A 20,791-nucleotide genomic window follows, 5' to 3' on the forward strand; every position below is an offset into this window, starting at 1 on the left:
GGTAATGGTTTCTGGACAGACAGCAATACAGCTAAATGACTGGAAAAAATTGTTAACACCTTGGAGGTTAGTTATTTGTTTGGGTGATTGATTGATAAAAGCAAAGTTCATAAAACGTTGAACCTTTCCTATTTTGCTTTGTTTTGCATTATTTTCTGGTAATTTAGTTGCTTTGCATCTGTCTAAACTTAGTTAAATGGATTCAACTGAGACAAACGTTCAAATACTTGTGTCCAGTTTGGACAGCTGGATTGAGGTGTTTGTGTTTGTCTCCAAAATATTGGAGTGTGGACTATAGCCAGACTGTTCAATCTTGACCTCATCTATGAGAAAACCCCAGAGGTCATCAGGTCTGCTTAGAGCTAACTTTACAAATCTATACTGTTCTGATGGGCTCTGTTGGGAGAAAAGTTGTTTTTTCCAGGCAGATAGTTTGTGTACTAGACCAAATATTATGAGATCTAATGATTAAAAACCCCAGGATGTTTTTCATCAAAGTACTATTTAGTTGATACCATGTGACTTACTAGCGAAGGTGCAATCTGTTATTATGAGCTTTGGGTTTGAAGGTGTTAGTTTAAAATGCACAAGTTGTGTCTATTCCTTAACTTCCTTAAACTAAAAGGTTGTTTCACAAGTTTAAAATGTTTATTTGATCATCTGTAGCTCACAGTCTGAAGAAAAGTATTCTTCAGACTGTGCTTTAAAACATCAAACAGAGATGATTTAAAGCAGTTTGTAAAAACGTCAAATAAGAATTTTTGGTTTTCCCTCAAAATTTTGCTAAAATGTTGACTCTTTTGAACCCAACAGTGAATCGTTACATCCCCATAGGCAACACCCCATACTGCCTTAGCCTTCTCAGAGAATCTTATTCCCTTTATGGTTTTTGTCATCTCCCTGTGTTTGGCCAATATTTGAAGCAAACATGCATGTGAAAGTTCATACTGCAGAATAATGGATGCAGAATTGTTGCATTATTGTCTTGTCTGAAGTCACGCATATTGTCCCTCTGGACTGGGTCCTGATGTCTACCTCTAACCATCACTGCCTAAACATTTAGCCATAGAAAGGTCATAATTGGTGCTGATTGGTTATTCGGGACATCCAAATTCAAACTTTTTAGTTTCTGTTTTGATCGTTAGGACCAGTTGATTATTTTTATAGTTGTCCTGATAAGTGAACTGTGAAAAAGGCCTACTTCTATTTACAAGCATTTATTGCAAATGCACCAATACCCAACACCAGATTCACACAAGCACCACAGAAAATACAATTAACTTTCGAGTATTATAGAAGTTTGATCCAATTACATTCTGACCTCTGCTAATAACAATTATTATTTCACCGCCAAGGTGTCGTTGCTCTTGGATACTTCTAGAAGTATTACTTTAAAGTGCTCAGTTTGGACTGTCTGAGCTTAATCTACCAAACCTTGGCACGGTTCTTCTCACCTGAGCCAACTATTGTTAGCTGTTAGCAAAACAGCTTTATAGAGGCGTGCTGTCACCGACCAGCTGTCTGGCTGTCACTCCATATGCAGGTTTGTGTGTGTGTGTGTGTGTGTGTGTGTGTGTCACTGGGGGCCAGCTTCCTGTTGTGAGAGCAGCGGTGCGACAAAAGAATGATGATTAATTTCACTCCTAGTAACCTGTCGCGCTGATGTGGCTCGGCCAAGCCGCACGGGTGTGTGTGTGTGTGTGTTTGAAAAATGTAGACTGTGTAGTCAGCAGGTGCGCTCTGATACCTTGGATGCCCTCCAGTCAGGGTCAGACAGACACATAAGCAGGGACTGTGCCATATATATACTGCATATACCCCACCTACCTCCTCCTTCCCTCTGCCCCTTTTTCTCTGATGGTATTAAAATGAAATCCTTTTTTCAAAACCAAACCCTGCTTTCAAATGTGTTACCTCTCTATGTTTCTGTGTCATCGTCTCAGCAAAGGACAATAAAATCAATTTCATTAAGGATCACGAATACAATAAGGAGCAGTTAGCACACACTCATACACACACGCTATCTCTACCATAGATTTCATTAAGAAGATGCCTCCATCTCTTCCCTTTCAGCCCTCCACCATAAAAAAACGACTTGAATATTTAGGGCATATCTTTATTACTTGTCGTTAGGTGACTTTTGTCAATAGAAAATGCTCAAAATTGTTACTAGCTTCCATCCTCTTTTCCACGTTTTTCTGACTTGTCCTTCGCATCTGTCCTCTTAAGTCCCTTTTTTCCAGTCATGTAATTAACTACATGTTGAACAGCTGAGGCTGGACGGGACACTGCTGTGTCTGGACAATCACACACTCCAGAGGGATGAGGAGGACGTCTGTGGAGGATGCAGAGAGGGGTAAAGGAAGGTCTAGAAATCAGGACAGCAAAGAAAAACCTTGGAATGGAAAGGTGAGCTTTGAAGTGAAGCAATTCAGGAGATCTTTAAAAAAGTTACTCTGTGGAAAATGACAGAGAGATCACAGTTTGGAAAAGGGCTAGTAAACATGGGAATAAAACCTTGGATAGGAAAACTAAAAAAAACATCTTTGTGCCATAAAAACACACAGCAATAAAAGGAGAAAGGTTAATTAAGCAACTAGTTGGTTGTTTTTTTAAAAAAGTCTATGTGACAAAGAGGTGCAATTAATGGTGTGTGATTGTTTTCTGTCGGACTACCTGACCTAAAATTGTGACCGGTGTTTGAACCCAGACCGTTTTTAATTTGCTCCCTTTTATTGCCTTGTCCTCCACTGCACACACAATTCCAATACCCCTCCTGCCTCTACCTCTCCTTACTGTCCCCACAACCGTCCGAAAGGCCCCTCAGTAAATGACAGTGTTGTATAAAGTACTGAAATCTCAGAGTCAAGTAAAAGTACAAGTACCTCTCCAAAATATGACTTTGGTAAAAGTCCAAGTCACTGACTGAAATGTTACTTGAGTAAAAGTCTTAAAGTATCTGAAACTTCTTGTACTTAAGTATGGAAATTACTGTAAAAATGGATGTACTCAAGTAATGTAATGAAAAGTACAAGTAAAAAGTAAAACAAAGCAAATGCAGGTTGAATGACATTTTTTATATTTTGGTAAACTTGTCAAATACACTTAAAATAATGTACACAACCAAGTGCAGGCAAAATTAAACCTGCTAATAGATATACCTGCAGGCATCATTTAGTTAAGAAAATTAGGTGCTTTACCTATAGCACAAGGTTAACTTAACCTGCTTTACAACTGAACCAGCTTCTTAGTATACCCTCCAGGACAGAAAATACAAAGTTTTTGTAAGCCTTAAGTTTTCCCTTCAAGTAAGGTCAGTGCTGAAAATGAGAAAAATAAATAGTACAGAAAATGCGGCCAACATGAAGAAAAAGATCTGTTACGATTACTCTACTTCACAAATCAGTGAATCAGTCAATGCTACAGTCAGTAGGTGGTGCACACAACTGGTCGTTATGCAAAAGAAAAAAGAATTGGGAGGGAAATGCAGCTTATTAGCATCTGTAAACCTGGTTTTGAACTTGCATGCCTTTCCTATATTCGTTAAATTTAGTCTAAATTGCTGTCGCTATGGCTTCTGTCCCCCTTGAACAGAGGAGTCTAGGTAGCCTGCTACAGTCAACATTAAGCCTCAGCTAAATACACCACGTATGGAACTGAAACAATGCCAAACAAAGTTCATTTATGGTCAACGTTTCACAATACAGTAGTGTCTAGTGACCAAGCTATAGTTACTGAAACAGGAGGATTATAACCATTTCATAAGACGTTACCTGGACGGGGAGTTTTTGTAAGATAGAATTTCCACATCTTCGGGCAGGAATAACATAAACTGCATGCGGTACGACGAATCTTTAACACCCACGAAAGAGTGTATTGTGTTTAAATAAGGCCATGGGCTCTCATCACCAGCTGGTGGTTCCCCTGGAGCCGTGTCCGACGTAGTTGCAGTCGTTGTGGTCTCCGTCTCCTCCTCCATGTGGCTGCTGCTGATTGCGAGACTTGCTTTGTGTTTAATGGGAGAAGCGAAACAGGTGTATCCTATTGGAGGTGGTGATGAACAAGCCCAGGCAAGTAGTTCTACCGACTTTGTTCGGTAGCCTGCTTGCTACTTGCTAATCAGTAGGTGGGGTCAAAACACTTTGTTTCTCTCTCTCGCTTTTTTGTAACGAGTAACTAAACCACACATTGAAAATGTATCGGAGTAAAAGTACGCAATTAAGTTCGGAAATATAGTGAAGTAAAAGTGAAAGTCATCAAAAATTTTCATACTCGAGGAAAGTATGAAGTACTCCAAAATATACTTAAGTAAAGTAGTGAAGTATTTTTACTTCGTTACTATACAACACTGGTAAATGAGGGCGCCTCTATTTCTGTTGGCATGATACGTTATGCTCTTTAATAAACCAGCTTTACATTAGCCGTTTTTTTTCATTACCATTGGGCAGTTTCAGGAGACAAGTGCATATTAATACCTGCCAGTCGTATAAATAAAAAATATATATAAATATATATATTATAATAAATATATAAAGTCGTATAAATTGGGCTGATGGAAAAGGTCTCATGGAGGTGATATTCCAATAACACCGCTCATCTGTTTCTTAAATCTGACCAAACAGCAGCCTTTCCTTTAGAAGTGGATCCAACCACTTTAATTGAACTCTAGTGTGTTTGCCTAGGGCCTAGGCAGTCTGCTCTGTTTGGGGAGGTGTAAACTCTGCCCCACCTCCAAACCTGCATCTCAGTATGATTGAAGTGAACTCTGGTGCAGTTCGAATGCATCTGTGAACACCAAGCAGACCAGAGACCAGAACAAACCCATGTGTCTAGCACTAGCAGGAGAAATGAGAAGAGAAATCCAACAACTGCTAAAATTTGACAACTCTCCATTTTTGTTTATATTTATATTTATATGGTGGTGATGATGGGAGGAGTTCATCCCTCTATCAGCAGTTTGGTTACCGCTCTGTCCGCCTCTGTCATTGTGACCTTGTCCGCTGTGCTTACTGGCGGTGCTGGGGCATGGCAGCACCCCTAGAAAAAGTACTATAGAAGTACAGACCATTTAACATTTCTTTTTTGTTATCTCTCTATGTGTGATGAAATAAAAACATATTCCATATATCTTTGTTGTAAATGTAAGGAAAACCTAATTTTGGAAACTCCTGGAAAAATCTAGAGGTTGTTTTTCTCAATAAAACAAAAAAGATTTGTGTTGCATGAAGCATGTTGGAATGAGTGAGTTTCCTTTCCATCAGACTTGGTGTGTGCATAGTGTAGCATGATGATAGTTAACACTGTTATCATTGACACAACATTTGTGTATCATTTATGTAAATTTGGTAGTAGTGGCACCTCTATATGGTACAGAAATGTTGTCTCTTAAGTTCCATTGCTCATAACATGCTGCAGACCTGTTTCTTATATCATTGAAATGCAAAACAAATACCTGATAGTGTGCTGGCAATATACAGCCTTGCTCTATTACCAAATCTGTTGTGGATATTAGTCTTCAAAGTTGGAAACTGTTGGATTTATTAGGCAAAAATATTTCTCAAGTGATGTTCTGAATATAATTGGATCTTATTCCATGAATGACTTCAGCAAAAACTGGTTTTGCAGACACACTTCCTGAAACTTCTGTCCTGTATAACAGAATGAGCTCATGAGGAGTGTCCTCGCAAGAATAATGAGTGTTCAGCCGACCAAAAACGACAGCACTGAAAGTCCTTTTGTCACGTCTGAATCACACTGGGTTGTGTTGGTGCAAATGTCACTCAAGTGATTGTTGTCAGTCAAGCCTGTGTCTCTAACTCAATGACAGCGCGCTAACCTTGAAGAATTGAGACAACACAAAGGTGAGGTGCGATATGACTCTAGCAGGATGTCTCTCCAAAGATGAAGTATGGGACAAAATTTGGCAAGAAGTCACCTCTAATTTTTCTGCTGATTATAATTTTTCTACAGTGACATAGCCACGGGCTTGATCTGAAGGTTAGAGAACAACGAATGTGGGCTATGTGCAAAAACACATTTCTCAGCAGACTAAACACTACAGTTTGGAAACCATGTCTCAAAAGAGCAGCGTCTTTAGTTGCACGGTCCTTCATCCTCCATTGAACTGACTGCTTTAAAATACCATTTTCTTATTTTTTGTGTGTTGTAAAACTAATTGATTGATGGATAATTAGAATGCAAATAGCAGCAATTATGTTTGGCACACTCATCGGAGCAGCACCGCTGAGCGAAACCGAAATACGTCTGATTGTCCCGCTTCAAAGAGGTAAACTAATCAGTAAAAAGGCAGTGTTTTAATGACTCATAAGCTTTCAGTGACTTCAAAGCAGTAAGCTTTATGCTTCCTTTTTCCTGGGCTAATAATCATCATGGGAGCAGTTACAAAAGCATATTTAATAAGCACTTTTAAAGCAGGTAGTCAGTGTTTTTTATAGCAGAGTTGCTTTCATCTTTCAGGCTGGTTAACACATTTCAGAAGGTGAAACTTACATTTTAAAAAAAGTTCCACATGACCCAGTGTTATCCTCCCTTTGTGCTTTATGGGCTTGAATTCAGTTTGCAGAGACCACACAAAGAACTTGTGGAATTCATTAAGCTTCTTCCGTTGTCATTTCAGCTCCTTTTAAGCAGATGGCATTTCAATACTGGAATGTGAAAGTGAACTTAATTAAGTCTCAACATAATAATTATGCATATACCAATTGGGATAATAAAGGTGTACCAAGGTTCTAAAAGGTTAAGTTTCACAACCACCAAAGTTTTCCCTCAGTCCTTCATAAAACCACAGAAAAGGCCCACGAGTTTTCTACAACAGACAAGCTAAGTGTGTAAAACACAGATAGTTTGGGGTGAAAACTAAAATAACTTATGATTAGTTATCTTGTTCGTGATTTGTTCTAAGTTGAAACAAATATGTTATATTGTTTTTCTACTAATATGTCCAGCTGATTTTGAAAAACTTACACTCTCTGTTTAGAAAGCTTTCACAAATCACAAACAGTATGAATTATTCTATACTAGTATAGAATAATTCAGTCAGATTTGACTAGTTCATATATTGCTTGTCAAACTATTGCAGCATTAAAAACTCCACTCAAATTTTCCTTTTTTTTCTTTTGCATATTAACAGTAAACGTTTCAGAAATCTCAAATTATGTTTAAAAAAAATCTATACATGTTAAAGTGAAGTCCAGTCGTATTAAAAACTGAAACCTGCTGGCTTAGTGAAAAAATTTAGCTATGGGCAGATGCTCTGTTGGATTTTTTCAAGATGCCTCCATTTTAAACAATAAGTTATTGGTGAAACCTTTGTCATGGCTTTTATAACCAACAACACTCAAGAACTACTTGAGCAAACTAGTAGCATCAATCAGCATAATGACAGATGAAGTCTCAGAATGACAGCAACTGGATACTTAGTATGAAAACCTTGACTCACTATCACCAGGTTTCATGACATATAATTGTTTTACTCCCCGTTTGATTTTTTTTAATATCTTATAGCTGTCTATAGGGCCCTGTTGAAGACAAATGTTTGTTTTCTTCTGTTTGACAAATAGTTTTTCTTTTCTATTGTTGTGCTACAATGGTGTTTTATTCAAGTGCATCATACCAATTTCATACCAGCACATGCCCAAAGCAATGCAGCACAAGTCTCTTCATGATGTGATTACAAATTGCAATATTTCAGTTCAGGTGTTCCATAGGGAGCAAGTACAAAACTGAGACTTCCTGAAGTTGTCTGGTGAAGCTGCCAGCTCTATAAGATGCTTCCAGAGTGCAGAGGTCGGAGAAGGAGAGCAGGAACCTGCAGGCTAAAAGACAAGATGAAAATTCACAGTCACCTGCCTCGTACTACAGTCCCTTCTGTGCTAGCTGACCTGAATCCCCCTCCAAATGCCCTCTGCCCCGAGCTGTGGGGCAGAGCACGCTCTCTGTTTCCCCCTCTCTCTCCCTCATTCCATCACAGTCCGTCACTCATCATAAATGATACAGCAGCCCTCGGCATGTAGCAGTCTGAGAACAGCCACACAGTGTGTGTTTTTTCTCTTCTCTTTTCTCTATATGTGTGTTATTCCTGACAGTGAGGGAGAGAGAGAGAAAAATCATCAGAGCCATAAAGACAAAAGGCACAAAAGGTCACACTCACTTTACGTCAATAAAACTTTTCAGTGTGTTTGTGTGTCTTTATGTGGAAACAAGATGGAGGCGGGTGGGGTGGTCACTAAAACAAATGACCTTTGGTTAGTAACAACTCCAATTCATTGACTTTTTATACGCGTGGGCTCACGCACAGACAGCAAGAAATGTACAAACCTGAATGTCTGGAATTACAGATTACAAAAGACGTATTGGATTCTGTAGTTGGTTTGCATTTATTCTAGAAATGCCACTCATTGGATGCACCTTCACTGCCCTTCATATGGACTTTGTGAAAGCTTACATTCATGTCGTGTTGTGAATAATATCCTATATGATAATATGACCAATATGACGCATATTTTCCTAATATCATGATTAGAGTTGTGAAAGTTCTTGTGTCTTGAAAATTGCTTCTCTTAAGAAAGAAGACCCATAATGAAAGCCTGATGACTAATGAACTACCTGTTTAGAGGAAGATCAAAGGAACTTGTCTTGTTTCTCACCCAAGCTAACCAAACCCAGAGCTGAAGCCTGAAAAAAGGGGTATAACGGAGAGGAAAACGTAGAAGGCTGCTCACAAGTGATGAATGAGCAGATGGAGGCTGAGAAATAAGGAACAGAAACGTCCAAGGGAAACCAGGGGAAGATCTACTCAGTGCTTTTGGAACAGTGTGCCCTCATAACTCTGAGGTATTGCCAGTGGATTCAAACACCTTCCAAAAATACATCATTTAGTTCTGTAGAGGTGCTGCACTCAGTTAATCAACCTAAAAGACTGGCTTACTGGAAACTCAGAAATTTACTGGGTTGTATAAAAATGCTGAAATATTTTGTGTTACTTTTGTGACTTTTACATGTTGAAAAGTAAAAGTAGTTACTTCAGAAGAATGAAAAATGTTGTACAATTTGTTGTCTGATCACCAGCTAGAGGGTGGTGCAGTTGGCAATAATATTGCCTTGTATCATAGAGTGACTGAATATGTTTTTGATCTCCAAAGTTGTGAATCAAGTCAATAACAAAATGTTGAAACGAGAAATTATTCAGTAGAAAAACAATCAAGAAGTTACTGCCTTCATTAATCTGTATTTATGTAGAAAAAAAAGACAAACTGGAAGCAGTTTCTTTGGCATAAATCAATGAGACAATCCAATGAAGCTAAGCATCATTAAACCTTGTTCCAGCCTCATGATTGTTTTGTATTCCCCTCTTCTTTTCCAGATCCTGGTGAACTCCATTTCCCAGCCTGCCTTGTTGTATGAGAATGTGATGGTGAGCGATGGGAACCCCATCCTGAGAGATCTGCTCTTCAGTCCAGATCATCAGTTTTTGTACGCTCTCACTGATAAACAGGTAGGAGAGGCATATAGATCAGCACTCCAATGATCTACAGTGCAGCCAAGCAATGTTAGTCTATTATGCAGTCTATTGTTGCCAATGACAGCGCAGACTAAATAATGACTGAATATCAATGATCATCGATCTGTGTGGCAGTAACAGGGAATGGGTACAGATTCCCATCCATACAAATGTGTGTGCATGTGTCTTTCTGGCTTACATAAAGGTGTAAACACAATCTCTTTATCAAGAGCCCCTCGCATGCTGCTTTACAGGCTTTTACAGCTACTGTGTTGAGTATGTAGTAGAAGATACACAACTTCTTTTGCATATGTACAGCATAATATAGGTGAGGCAGAATGAGAAAATGAAGATGGTGGAAGATTAAAAATATTCACTTGGGAGGCGAGCAATCGAGCTAATTACATCCATACAGAGGCACATACACCTTGTGGTTACTTAGAAAAACACACAGGCACATGCTACTCTTGTTATATTTTGAAAACTTTAATAATAGATCACATTTGTAGCTATTCTTGTTAACATTAAACATGTTAACATGTCAAATGGTTATAAGTTGAAAGTAATTATAACCCAAGTGCAAAAATTCCTAGCAATATCAAAGATATTGAGTAAATTTGTGTTATTTACTCTTTTGTTTAGACATAAAATGAATTGAAAATATGGGCCGATATCGATAACCAATATTAATACTGCTGCTATGACCAGTAACTGATATTTACCATTATTACATGTATTATTTGTATTTTACTACCCTTTTGGTGAAAAACTTAAAAAAAAAGTTTTTCACCCTTAAATTTTCCCCTTGTAGTTGCCATGACGAGTAGATATTTACAAGTTAAGACTTTGTACTTGACAGATGACTCTTAAGGAGCACCTTTCCATTCAGAAATGGAACTTTTAACTTTTAAAACTGCATTTAATTTTATAAATGCAGTTTGTTTCATTAGGCCTCATTTTTCTCCATATCTGTCTGTATTTCCAACTCAACTTTGTGATAACCTTTCTGGTAAAATATAAGTGTCACATTTGAGTTTACTTTGATTAGCCCTCTTTACTATTCCAATTCTTTCAGATATTGCTAAGATTCAAAGGAGCTAAAATGTAGGGAGTACAAAATACTTGGAACTTTTCAGTGTGGTGCAGCCTGAAAAGGCACCAACACCATCTATGTTCAATTTGATCTGAGATTAAAACAACTAACTAGACCTATAGGTGCTCTAGAAAAGTAGAATTTAAGGCAGAATGACTGCAGGATGCAGAATGAATCATGTTGTCATGTCATATTGCATCAAGTCACATTTGCACTAATTATTAAAGAGGGTCAGCCTAGGGCCACACTCCTATGCAGAAAAGCAACTACAGACAAACACACAATATGGAAGAAAGTACACATTCTTCCATATTCCTTCACTTACAAAAAAATAACTGGTTCATATGACAGGTATTAAAATATGATTTAAAGCATATCATAGTTTTTAATATAAGCATATTTTATTATATTATATATTATATTATATTATAACTTTGATGTGGCTTTACCTATGAAGTTCAGTAAAATAACTCACAGTTGATCAAGTTTACATGGGCTTCTGTATCCAGCGTAGCTAACTCTACAGTGACATTCCAGTCACTGCATTAGCCAGATATTTTATCCTGACAGGAAGTGTCTGTAGGACATTCTTGTGTCTCCATATCTCCTGTCACACTATTTTCTGTTTTTTTGAAAAGCCTGTTGTGTGGGTCTAAACTCGAGGAAGTGAAGGGGATTTTGTGAAACCATCCTTTCAGGTTTTGAAGTACATGTGTCACGTTAAATGTGTTCCTGTTTTGACTAGTTGATCTGTATCTGGTTTAAAGGCGCAAATTGTCCTGCTGTGTCAGGATCGGTATGTTATCTTTGGTCTATCTCCTTTTAATGTTTCACATTCACATTCAAAGATGAAGACTGCATGTAGGAATTAATTGTTAATATGGGCATATACTGTAGATTGTTAGCTGAATTATTCATAAAGTTGGTCAAGTCATCAGTTTCACTTTCAGTTTTAAGCAACCTACATACTGAAGTTAGTGAATCTTTATCAGTGCAGAGATGAAGTAACTGGGTGTGAGTTTTAACATCTTATTAGCAGTTCTTTAAAGATTATGAGCAGTCTGGCTAATCCAGCAATTAAATTGTGCATGCTACAATATCGAATAAGTAGTAAGACAATGCTGGAGCATGAGTTTTCTATTGCATCTTGTGTTCCTACACAACTGAAGTGAAAGTGGTTCTATGGGGTATAAACATCAGTCTGACTTAGCAGATACAGCTGTAGTCTTTTTGGTTCTCCTGAAAATGTTTTTGTGTGGACTGGTTTGGTTAATGCCAACATGTTTACTCAGATTTAATGTAACTCAATTGTAACATATTTCATTAGGGATCATTTCTATTATACATATTAGATCTATTACTTAATACTCCTTAGTCTCAGGGATTTCTCATTTCCAATACTGACTTCATTGGTATAATATGCTTAAAATCCTGCTGCTCTGGAATCTGTGTTATCTTCAGATGCCTTCAGAGAGTTTGCTAGTGTATTCAGCACTTTGAGTCTTCTCTACGACTCCCTTATCTCCAAACGCTTAATGACCTCGATGTGATAACCTTAAATGAGACTTCCACAGTATGTAGACAGTGTTGTGTAATTTACCAGCGATTAGGCTTAATTGACTTTCATGTGTCTCAATGAGAACAGAGTGGAGGTGGAGTGTAATTGATACAAATGGAGGCCATCACTGTTGATGTGATGTGGAAAAATTAAACTACCATCGTGGAGTCAAAGAATCTGAAGAATTAAAGTCGGATAGAAACTCCTCAGCACTCAGTATGGAAAAGTATGAAATTTAATTAATGTATTTGTCTAAAAGTTGCATATATCCATACATCCGAGTAAATGAGCATCTTATTCTGACAAAGCATGTTTTTGACAAGAAAGTCATACAGAAACTAAGACACATAGTGACATATGCTTTATGTTTTACATTTAATGTTATTAATCTGTAGAGATTATTTCAATTGGTCTAGCAGCTGGTTGAGTCAGAGCCGTGCAGCTTATTGCCATGATAGAAGAAATCCACGCTGTAAGCATTGTCAGATTTTCCTTTTCATAACTGTCCCTTTCCTTTTAATCTACATTAAAGATGACTGCTTTTGCCACCAGAAAGTCATTTCAATTATTAAAGCCAGTGTTTTATATTTGATGAGCAGTGATATGTCCCCTACATGCCTGCTCATGTTAGTTCAGTTCAAGGATGGAGGTCTGCTGCTGAGAGAGAGGCCTCCTAGTTTCCTAATCAACATGAATTTACATTTTTATCAATGCAGAACATGCATGTTAATAATACCTCATCTTAAAATAACAACAAACATGGGGCAAGTTTTGATCAAATTTTAGCCAGCATTATGATCAAGGAGATGTGAGTTCAAAGCTTTCTTTTAGATCTATAATTTGCCCAGTTGTATGGTAACAAGTATCAATATAAGTTCTGAAAAAAATTAAATAACATGAAATGAGATTAAGGTGCATTTATACTGTGACATCACCCATAATAACTTTCTAACTTTTTAGTGAGAGTGATTTCAGAAAATCCCAAATTGTGTTTTAGAAAATTGGTAATTGGTGTTTAAATGGTTTGTTCAGTTGGTTTAAATTTAAACCAAATGGTTTAAATTTGTTCAAAGTATTTTAGCTTTTAAACTAGAGATGGTGCCCACATCGATTATTTACATATATAGTTTCAGACTAGTAGTAAGTGATGAAGAATACGCTAACTTTCGCATTGTTAGCTGCTAACAATGCTAACTTTACCGTTATTACCTGAGTTTGTTCTGTTTTTACCATTGTATTATCCATTCTTTTTAACTAAATGTTGTTAGCTAGCTCAATGACAATTTTTTATTGGTCAACTTTAGGCACAATACTCAAGTTTTCTTTTTCTCTTTTACTTCAAAATAAGAGTCTCAAACATAAATGCAGTCTATTGAGCTTACATATACATAACCTTATAGTATTAGCATGCGCTTACTTCACTCGATGAAGTTATACTGGCATTTTGTAAGCCTGACTACTTTGATGACAAATACTCTGGTGGTGGTCATAATATGTGACCACTTATACAAACTTCTACTACTTTCTCACCCTAGCTACTGTTACTTTTATGCTGTCAAGAGTTGCATAAAAATTTCTAAATTAGCTCATCAGCTGATTCTCTGTTAGCCAACATTTCCCTTGCACTTGTTACTTTTGCTTTGAACTGTACATTTTCTATGCCGTTTTGTCTCTCTGTTCATCAGAATCACACTAACCAAGAGATGAGATGAGCTTTTTGAGGAGCAGATAATAACCTTTTACTTTCAGGTTGTTAGTGTTGACTACATTCACAGTCTGGTCTCAGAGACTGAGGTAGAAGAAGAGTACAGATGGAGAGTGCTAGTGTGTGAGAGCTGAGAAGGTGGGAAAAATAATTGGTTTCTGCGACATGCTCTGCTATTTTCTTTAACTCTTCCTGCCTAATATTTGCAAAATGGGATCTACGCATGTGTTTGTTTCAGATTGGAGAGAGTTTATAGAGACTTTAGATGTCATTTCCCTTCAGTAGCCAGATTCTCATGATGTGAACTGGAGGTAATAAAGACCAAAGTTAATGGTGGCCTGTATATGAGCAAGACATGTACCTGGATTATAGACTTTGGGTAATTTTTTTTATTGAGGCTTTCATTCGTATCATTTCATCACAGACTTTGGCTTAAATTTACTGTACTATTAAGATTACAAAATGTGTTACTTGACTGTTTGTTTTTTCAACAGGCAGGCTAAAGCTTCTAGCTTGTTGCAGGTTTTAAAATAGTTCCTTAAAAAAAGTTTGATATGTAACATTTCTCAACTACTCAAAAATATGACTGCCCTCTTTTGTCTTTTCATACTAAATCATAATTTAGCTATAATACTGACATACTCCACGATGACAGTCACAGTGAAATGGTCTTGCCCCGTCCTGTTAAGGTGTACCAGATCTCTCGCTCAATGGTTGCTTGAGATATTCACCAAGTAACTTTGCATAACTTTGAAATAAGTTTATCAGATGAATTTATGAGCCATGATATAAGAGGCATATTTGACATTCATAAAAGATATTAAAACAATCTCAATAAAGAAGCATTTGGGCTTTTCACATCATGCCGGTTGACATTCTCCTCATATGCAGAAACAATCAGAGGTGTCTTGTTTGTCGGGTCCTTCTTCTTCCCGCCGTCGTCATTCCTCCATTTTTCTTTTCTTGATGTTGAATAATAGAAATGCCAAGTGATGAGAGTTCCAACATCAAGAACCCAATTCCCCAGCTTGACAGAGCAATTTACCTTTTCCCATATTCACTTGGCCATAATTAAATGTGGTGCATTGAACTCCAGCACACAGACCACATATCAAAACGGGGAGTGTGGACTCACATCTGAGCTTGCACGGACAGGAGTAGGAAAACATAAAACTGATTCAGTGCAAGACGAGGGTTTTCGATTAGTGCTTCATAGATTTATTCACGGCCTTCGTTGTGTGTGTGTGGGGGTGTGTATGCATGTGTTGTACGTAAAGTCCTGCTCTGGCACATTTTCTCACTGTTTTTTTCTTTTTTTTTACTACGTATCTCAGTCTGCCGCCATCTTTTTATCTCTGTGTCTCCCCAATGATATCTCATTATTTTCTGTGTTCATAAAAGTGAACAATGGCACTAAATCACTTTTATCATTGCTGATTTTTTTACAGTTTCATGTTCAAATTGTTCCAGTCTAATAAAAAAAAGAGATTTCTCATCCTGTCATGGCTCTCGGCTGCTGACGTCACGGAGTGGGAAATATTTCTGTTATCCTGCATGTCCCTGTGGATGACATCATCTAATTGCCTTAAAGCAAGTGACTAAGTGGATTACAGCTCATAATCTATTGATTTCTACTGCACCTTTGTACCAGATGTCATCTTTATCATGTTATTACAAGTCTTACTTCTAACACGCAGCTATTAGACAATCTTTTTTTCTTATTGGTTCCACAGATAATGAGCTTCTTCTCTCACATTACAGACTAAAAGAGCCCTAGGTCTTTTGCCATTTTTGAATCCAAATCATATACAGAAGGTCATGTCTCAGATCTCATTGTCTTGTAGAGGTTATGACTGCAGAGTTGCACTTCTGAACTCAGAGAGCAAGGTCAAGCATTTCTACTTGTAAAACAGCCTTTGTAAGGTGACCCGCTAGCAGCAAACAGCCTCGTTTGGTGTGAGGGGTGGCGGCTCGGGAAAACTGGCATAATGGTCCGATGATGTACCTTCACGTATTGATTTAGCTACTGTACAGAAATGTACTGTACTGCACGGTGGAGAAACCCTACCCCTGGCACCACATCAGAGAGGGTTCATATTAAATTCAGTCAGCATTTACTGTACTTGGAGGTCAGCGAGAAGAGACCGCCACGCACTGCCTTTAAAGCAGTTTCTTTGGTGTTTGTCCAACTATGAAGTTCCTAAAAAAAAATGTTGGTGACTGGGGAGGATAATGAGGAGAGGATAGAAGAAATACTTCTGTCAGCAAGTTTCCGAGTTCCATTTGAAAAGCAAAGCATCTTAGGATTTACGTTTGGGGCAAGTTGGTATTTGTTGCCTAACGACACTCGAGCCTTTCTAAATCTTGAGAGGTATTCTTCCATTCCACTGTCATCTCACCTGGTCTTTTAGAATCGTCGTCTTTAAGATTCAGACAAGAGTCAGCTGCGTAACGTGACTGGATTTATTTTCCCAGTGCTTTAACTATTTATAGCAGGTCAAACCATGAGCTTCACATCAACTCCCACAAGGAACTTAGGGATATAAAGGCATAAGAGCCAAAGAGATGCTTCCACTGAGGGTGATTAGAGAATTTCCGTCTCACTTTAAGATTGCTCCTCAGCTGTTGATAAGCCAAGTGAGAACGTGACAGCTTCACAGCAACCTCTATTAGGAGTGGCCTCACGTAAATTCATAGTAAGATAATAGAAATTAACATTCCAGAACTGCTCATTGGTTCCCGTTTCTTTACTTTGGCTATGCTATTTTTTTTAAATGTTTTATTGGCTCTAGTGGCCTTTATTTGTTAGTGAATTGACAGGAAAGTGGGTTTTGAAAGAAGGGGAAAACCGCAGCAAAGGTCGCCAGGCCGGGAATCGAACCTGCGACAGCTGCATCAAGGACTAATGCCTCCATTTGTGGGTTGTGCTTAACCCCTGTGCCACCACAGCTCCCCCAGGCTATGCTATTTTAATGTAAGCAGAATTTAGCCCAGCTTTATTTGAAGGGAACTGATTCAGTGATCTGTCCAGAGTCTGAAAAATCCAAACCAAATTAACTAGACACTAGAAACATTCATGTATCATCAAACTAAACACTCAAAAGCTTCGATCTATTTTATCAATCTGAGGTTTAGTCTACATAAATTTCAGCTTGCATACTTTTTTTTGTGGAGCAGGGCTACTTCTACATAGATTTGTTGACTAGAAATTTTAAGTATAAAGAGGGAATATGTTTATTCCTTTTTCAGATGTTTCTTCAGTTGCCTTTCATCTCATTTCATGTGATCTATGGCCTCATTTGGAGTGTTTCAAGACAGTATAGGCCAGGGGTGGGCAACTCCAGGCCTCGAGGGCCGGTCTCCTGCAACTTTTAGATGGGTCTCTACTTCAACACACCTGAGTCAAATAATGAGGTCATTAGCAGGACTCCGGAGAACTTGACTGCACTTAGGAGGTGATTCAGCTGTTGGATTCAAGCGTGTTGGACCAGGGAGACATCTAAGAGTTGCAGGACACCGGCCCTCGAGGACCAGGTTTGCCCACCCCTGGTATAGGCCATAGAAAAAGTACAGAGAGGACAAACATGTCTTTCATTTTTGGAAGTGAAAAGTGAGTTTTAAGTTGATAAATCAGTTAGTGCCCATAATTATCTGCTGACATACAGTATCTACCAGAGAATCCCATGTCTCTTGTTTCTGCATGTGTCTATGTGTGTGTGTGTAACCTCAGTTTGCAATTGGTCGCTTCATTTTTTTCTTAGTTGCTAAAACCATCTTATGGTCAAGTACGTCAACCCAGTGTGTTACTGCAAATTGCACATCTGCTCTGTGTTGCTTCTAATGTGGTTGCATCTGAACTAAACTTGCTGGCGGAATAAGCCATCCATCAGCCTATTATGTTGTGATAGCACCTTATATTCGCCACCATATTATACAGATGAGACAATTACACCCATGCTCACAGCTACAGCTAGCCGTGCTGGAAAAGGGGGCCCCATATGTGGATGAAACATCAGTCGCAATTACATTTGTGTGTCTTTCTCATCTATCCTTCTCTGTACGCCTCTCGTCCTCCTCCTTCCTCCCACCCCCACCCCCCACCCTCCCTGCTCTCATCTGCCACTAGGCAAATTAAGAGCCTCTCTATCGTGACCCAAATGAGAGAGGCTCATTTGTAGCTGTTATTTATTTGTAATAAACTCCCCTCATCATCTCCTCTGCTCTCTTTCTCTCGTTTTCCTCCGCTGTGAAAATGTGGTAAAAAAAAAAAAAAAATAGAAGAAATAAATCGGAATTGCATTGGAGGGCTATTTTCATCCACAAACACTGTCCATTATCACCTGAAAGCCAAAATGCATGGTTAAATGGACACCCCCCTTTGGCCCCCTCTCTGGTTTCATGATCTCATCCTTCCTCTACCTTCTGCTGTAATTTCCCTGTCCTTTTCCCATCCACCTCCCTCCCCTGTCTATAGATGGATGCCCCCCCCCCCCCCCCCCCCCCCCGCCCTTCCACTGCCATAAATGGGCCAGGAATGAAAATGCCATATTTAATATAAATAGGTGCTGCTCACTTACTTACAGTTCCCTCACAAACACAGACGCCGTGCCACCTAGAGTGAAACAAAGAGTCTTTGGCCGAGCATCTCCCACTTACCCTCCCCATTATCCGTTTTCTAAAACTCAATAATTGAACTTTTCCATTGGAATACATCATCCAGCCTGCTATCACAAAGCTCCACTGAATAAACTTCTCTCTCTGGCTATTGTGCTTGAGAGCAGCAAGCATTTTTTTTTTTTTTTCTCCCTACTGCCTTCCCTCTCCCCCTCTTTATCAGATGGGCTGTATTACTAGCATGGTATTTGTACAGCCACAAATAATGACTGCAATTTGCTGCCATTTGGTGTCCTGTAAGAGGCTCGTGCCTACTGATGGCTGCATTATAATGGTCTTCAGACATCGGTTACTATTACCATGCAATGAATCCTCTATAAGGCATTGTGTTCACCTGTACATTAGCGTGACCCAGAGAACCTGAGGATCCAGGAACTGAGGGTAAAATGGAGGGAATGTGGCAAGTATTGTGTGAGAGCTCCCCTATGTTTTGACTTTCAAAAGCATAATGGGTCGAATAATTTCGAACAGTAGCTCCTCGGTGGAGTAGTGGAGTATGTTTGTCCAATCACTCAGGTCCGTTTTTGCTAGTGAGTCGTTTGCTTTTTTGAAGGGGCAGTATTATGTAAAATCAAATTTTTTGAGCTTTACATCATGTTATAATGTTCATCAAAAACATACCTGGAGTGTTGATTTGATTCTTTCATGCCTGTTTGAGAAATTCTTTAATTTCCATGGCAACCAGCTGTGCAAAACGCCTGGGTGGACCAAGCGCTGACTTCTGCTTCCACGTTTCCAAGCTTCCTCCTCAGAGAGCAGCCCTTCACACGACTCCGCCACTCGGCTCCTTCAGACTAGCTGGCAGCAATTAGCAAACACCTGGTGGAACTTGCACAGCAGCTGAGCTCATTATAGGAGCTACTTCTCATTTGGAAAAATCACTAAACGATTAATTTCCTAAAGGCGAGTGTGAGAAAGAGCAGGAGTTTTTAAAGATTATGCCATCTTTAAAATGCAATCAGATTATGTATTATGCAATTTCAAGGCTATAAACATTGAAGTCAAATTTCTTTCAAGTCATATACAGCATTTTTATAAAAACTGAACACAACATAGTGACTTGATTGTGCTATAAAATGGCACTATGTGCCTGGAAAACATAATACTACCCCTATAAGAATGTCTAATCTGAAAAAGGAAGGACTCTTGTCTTTTTCTGATGTTTTTGTGTTGTTTCCTTCAGTAGTTCTTGGTTTTTGGCAAAGGGGTGAACAGATTTTTCAATTAGTTTGGTTAGTCTGCCTGAAAGCGAACTGCACCAGCTCCTCAACTATCAGAGTCTACTGGACTATCAGGAATCAGGAATGAAAAACCCTTCGGTACAGTACCAAGAAACATTACTTACTACTTATGGTAATGGGAAGCAGAAATGTGAATTGAAGTTCAAACAAAACACATTGATTCATACTAATTTTCTACCTCTAGCTAGTTAGCATTAGCATTGCAATTAGCACTGATACAATCTTGGATAATACACACACATACGTATGTTTGCCATATATAGACATAGCATTTGCAATGTGTTTGGTCAGTTATACAATGATTGTGTAAAAACATGTGATGAAAACTGAATGATTTATTCTTTGAAGTTTGGCAGGTTGAATAAAATAGTTTGTTGTGGTAGTTTCCCCATGAAGGTTGCTACAAGCATCCACCTGCAGCTGGTATTAGAATGCAGACTGACTCCAACAAATCTCATGTGCCTCCTGCTTCTGCTGTGCTATTGATTTCATACTTCACCTAAATGAAACAGCCAGACGCATGTGTGCACACGCGCACGGCGCCTTGTCTGTGTGTGAAAGTGCGCTCGGTGGTCAGTGATGTATTTAAGAATTTAACAGATGCCCCAGAAAACTTGTCTGAAAGTCTGTTTTTGGGGCCAAGGAGTAGCCTTCCTGCTGGCATCGGGTCCTGTGTGTGAGTTTGCCTGAGGCAGCGCTCTGTCTGCCAATCCACCTGTCACTGGCTAATCGCATCCAGCAAATTGAGATTTACCATATGGATTCTGATTCACTTGATGTTTTGAATTGTCAACTGGGTGCATTAAACCTTTTTCCTCACAGGTATGACTTTAACATTTCAGAAAGGTTGCTAAAAACCCACCTGTTTAGAATTGTATTTGAAATGTAATCAATTACAAATTTATGGATGGAACTTGACTTAATGCTATGTTCTGATTATTGATTCTATATTGCATTGTGATTCTGTGTTTGTAATGATGTAAAGCACTTTGAAATGTAT

At 38.6% G+C, this 20,791-nt stretch overlaps 1 protein-coding gene across 2 annotated transcripts in view; it reads left to right on the forward strand.

Moving 5' to 3' along the window:
• LOC102220729 (plexin-A1-like) overlaps positions 1 to 20,791 on the forward strand; it is a 289,583-nt gene that overhangs the window by 138,469 nt on the left and 130,323 nt on the right. For both annotated transcript variants that reach the window (XM_023337491.1, XM_023337496.1), the window contains exon 4: positions 9,383 to 9,514. In XM_023337491.1, coding sequence (XP_023193259.1) covers positions 9,383 to 9,514 — 132 coding nt within the window. The remainder of the gene's footprint in view (positions 1 to 9,382; positions 9,515 to 20,791) is intronic.

This window comes from Xiphophorus maculatus, chromosome 1 (assembly GCF_002775205.1).
Source record: "Xiphophorus maculatus strain JP 163 A chromosome 1, X_maculatus-5.0-male, whole genome shotgun sequence".
In the NCBI taxonomy this organism is placed as follows: Eukaryota; Metazoa; Chordata; class Actinopteri; order Cyprinodontiformes; family Poeciliidae; genus Xiphophorus; species Xiphophorus maculatus.